We start from the raw sequence: 2,115 nt of genomic DNA, 5'->3' as shown, positions 1-2,115 counted from the left end.
ATTTTCGCATTTGCGCATGCGCAGTAGACAATATTTTAGATAAAATATCCGTACTTTCTGCCTGGACCCTCTGGTCGGTTATTTTCGCATTTGCGCAGTGCGAAGAGCGTTACGTTGTATGAGGTGGTAGTGACGTCGTTGACTCTCCATCTCGCCTGTGACCGAACACAAGCATTGCGCAATGCCTGGGGAGAGTGGTGGGCAGAAACCTATGAAGGCTTTGGCTAAAGAAGAAAAGATTGCCCTACTGAACACTTAGAAGACGACCTGAGGCTTTCAAGTAGCGAATCAGAAGCAGACGATCCGCGGCCAACAACAATAGAAGTGATACACAATTTTCAAGAGATGATTAGTAAGAAAGAAAAGAAGAGGAGGCAAGAGGAGGCGAAGAAAAGTGAAGGAAGCGACAGTGATGAGATCATGAGTGATAGGAAGAAAAGGACGACACACACAGAAGGAAGCAGAAAGAATTCAACTGGGAATAAAACACAGCAGGTCTTGACTGAATCCAACACCCTTCAAGAGTCAGACCCCAGTGATTATGACAGTGACGGTAATGTTCTATGGGAAACACTAGCCACAGTGGAAACAGCAATGCCATGGACCCTATCACCCTGCCCTCTGCCAAACAAACAAGTAAGCTGAATCTCCACTTTCCCAAGGATTCATTAAAATCCGTTGAGGATCGGTTTAATTGGATGATGAGGTACTGCTAATAATATATTTAGAATTCCACAAACATATATTGATTAAAAATTAACTACATGGAATAACGAAATTGAGATTAAAAAAAACAAATAAAATATTTTTTTCATTATCACTTCCAATACGAATGCCTTCAGGGCGCTGTGTTTGTTGACATGACATGACATTCTTGGCAGAGTTGATGCAACAAGCCATGCATTGCAAGATCCTAAACTCGATTTGAACACAGCAGTAGCATTGCTGAAGTCCTTGGAATGTTTTGTACGAGAAAAAAGAGATTGCTTCCATGTTTATGATAAGAAGGGAAGGGAAATGTCAGAAACTGGGTATTGCTCACAGACACGCAAGCATCAACGTAATGTACGACTCAATCCATTGGATTATGGACGATCAGAAGAAGCAGCCGACTCACAGTCAGAAAAATTTCGGGTTCAGAATTTCCTTCCAGCAATTGATCAGTTCCTGAGTTCACTGGATCAACGGTTAAATGCCTATGAGGAAACCTGTTCACTTTTCGGGTTCTTGTCTAAGCTGGAGTCAATGAATTGTGACGAAATTGAAGCAGCTGCAACAAAATTGGTTGCTGAGTACAAAAATGATTTGGATCAAACACTTGGAGTTGAACTTGTGCAGTTTACAGCATTCTTCACTCAATTTCTTGAAGACGAAGATGATGAGAAAGGGAGGGCACATTACCTTTACAAGCTGTTGATAGACAAGACAGTTGTAGATACATTTCCAAATGTTGAAATAATACTACTGATGTACTTGGTGCTCGTGGTCACAAATTGTTCTGGAGAACGTTCTTTCAGTAAAATGAAGTTTATTAAAAACAGACTTCGTACTACAATGTGTCATGATAGGCTCAGCCACCTGGCTTTGATGAGTATCGAATATGACATCCTCAGAGAGATTGACTTCGAAAAGTTGATCAAAACCGTTGCAGCGGCCAGGTCACGTAAAGTGCCTGGTCTGTAAATAGAGGTAATGATTATTTTCTATTTTGCAATTGATCAATGTTTGTGTTCAATATATCCATTATCCATGGTAGATGGCAGTTATTTTTATTAAAATTCTTGTTTTTTCCAACATGTTCAGACTTTTGTTATAATTTTATCAAATTCATTAAATTGTTTATTTGTTTTACTATTGGATGCAAAACTTCAATTTTATTTATAGTCGAGTTAATACTTATTCTGAATCTATCTGACCTTGGACTTAAAGAAGCCTATACATGCATTCTTGGACATAACCATTATTTGAGTAGAGGTTTATCTGATTAATAATGCAAAGAATCATCTCTCTGTAATAACTAATAATATATTCTTTTCTGTGAAGTCTCTTGAAAATTTTTGACATGTACGGTAGTAGCTATATAAGGGCTGGTCGACTTGAAACCACATGAATGAC

The 2,115-nt window shown here is 38.7% G+C and overlaps 1 protein-coding gene across 1 annotated transcript; it reads left to right on the top strand.

Moving 5' to 3' along the window:
* The first annotated feature begins 1,017 nt into the window (after window positions 1-1,017).
* Window positions 1,018-1,683, top strand: LOC121869771. The gene has a single exon (XM_042371330.1). It carries the CDS (start codon window positions 1,018-1,020, stop codon window positions 1,681-1,683), a length of 666 nt encoding a protein of 221 aa, XP_042227264.1.
* The last annotated feature ends 432 nt before the right edge of the window (window positions 1,684-2,115 follow it).

This window comes from Homarus americanus, unplaced genomic scaffold, assembly GCF_018991925.1.
Source record: "Homarus americanus isolate GMGI-L3 unplaced genomic scaffold, GMGI_Hamer_2.0 scaffold25569, whole genome shotgun sequence".
In the NCBI taxonomy this organism is placed as follows: Eukaryota; Metazoa; Arthropoda; class Malacostraca; order Decapoda; family Nephropidae; genus Homarus; species Homarus americanus.
The sequence above is the reverse complement of the archived record's forward strand: the minus strand, read 5'-3'. Positions and strand labels throughout refer to the sequence as shown.

Bases quoted from the DNA above. Each gene is read 5' to 3' on its own strand.
- LOC121869771 (XM_042371330.1), top strand. From the start codon at position 1,018: ATGTCAGAAACTGGGTATTGCTCACAGACACGCAAGCATCAACGTAAT.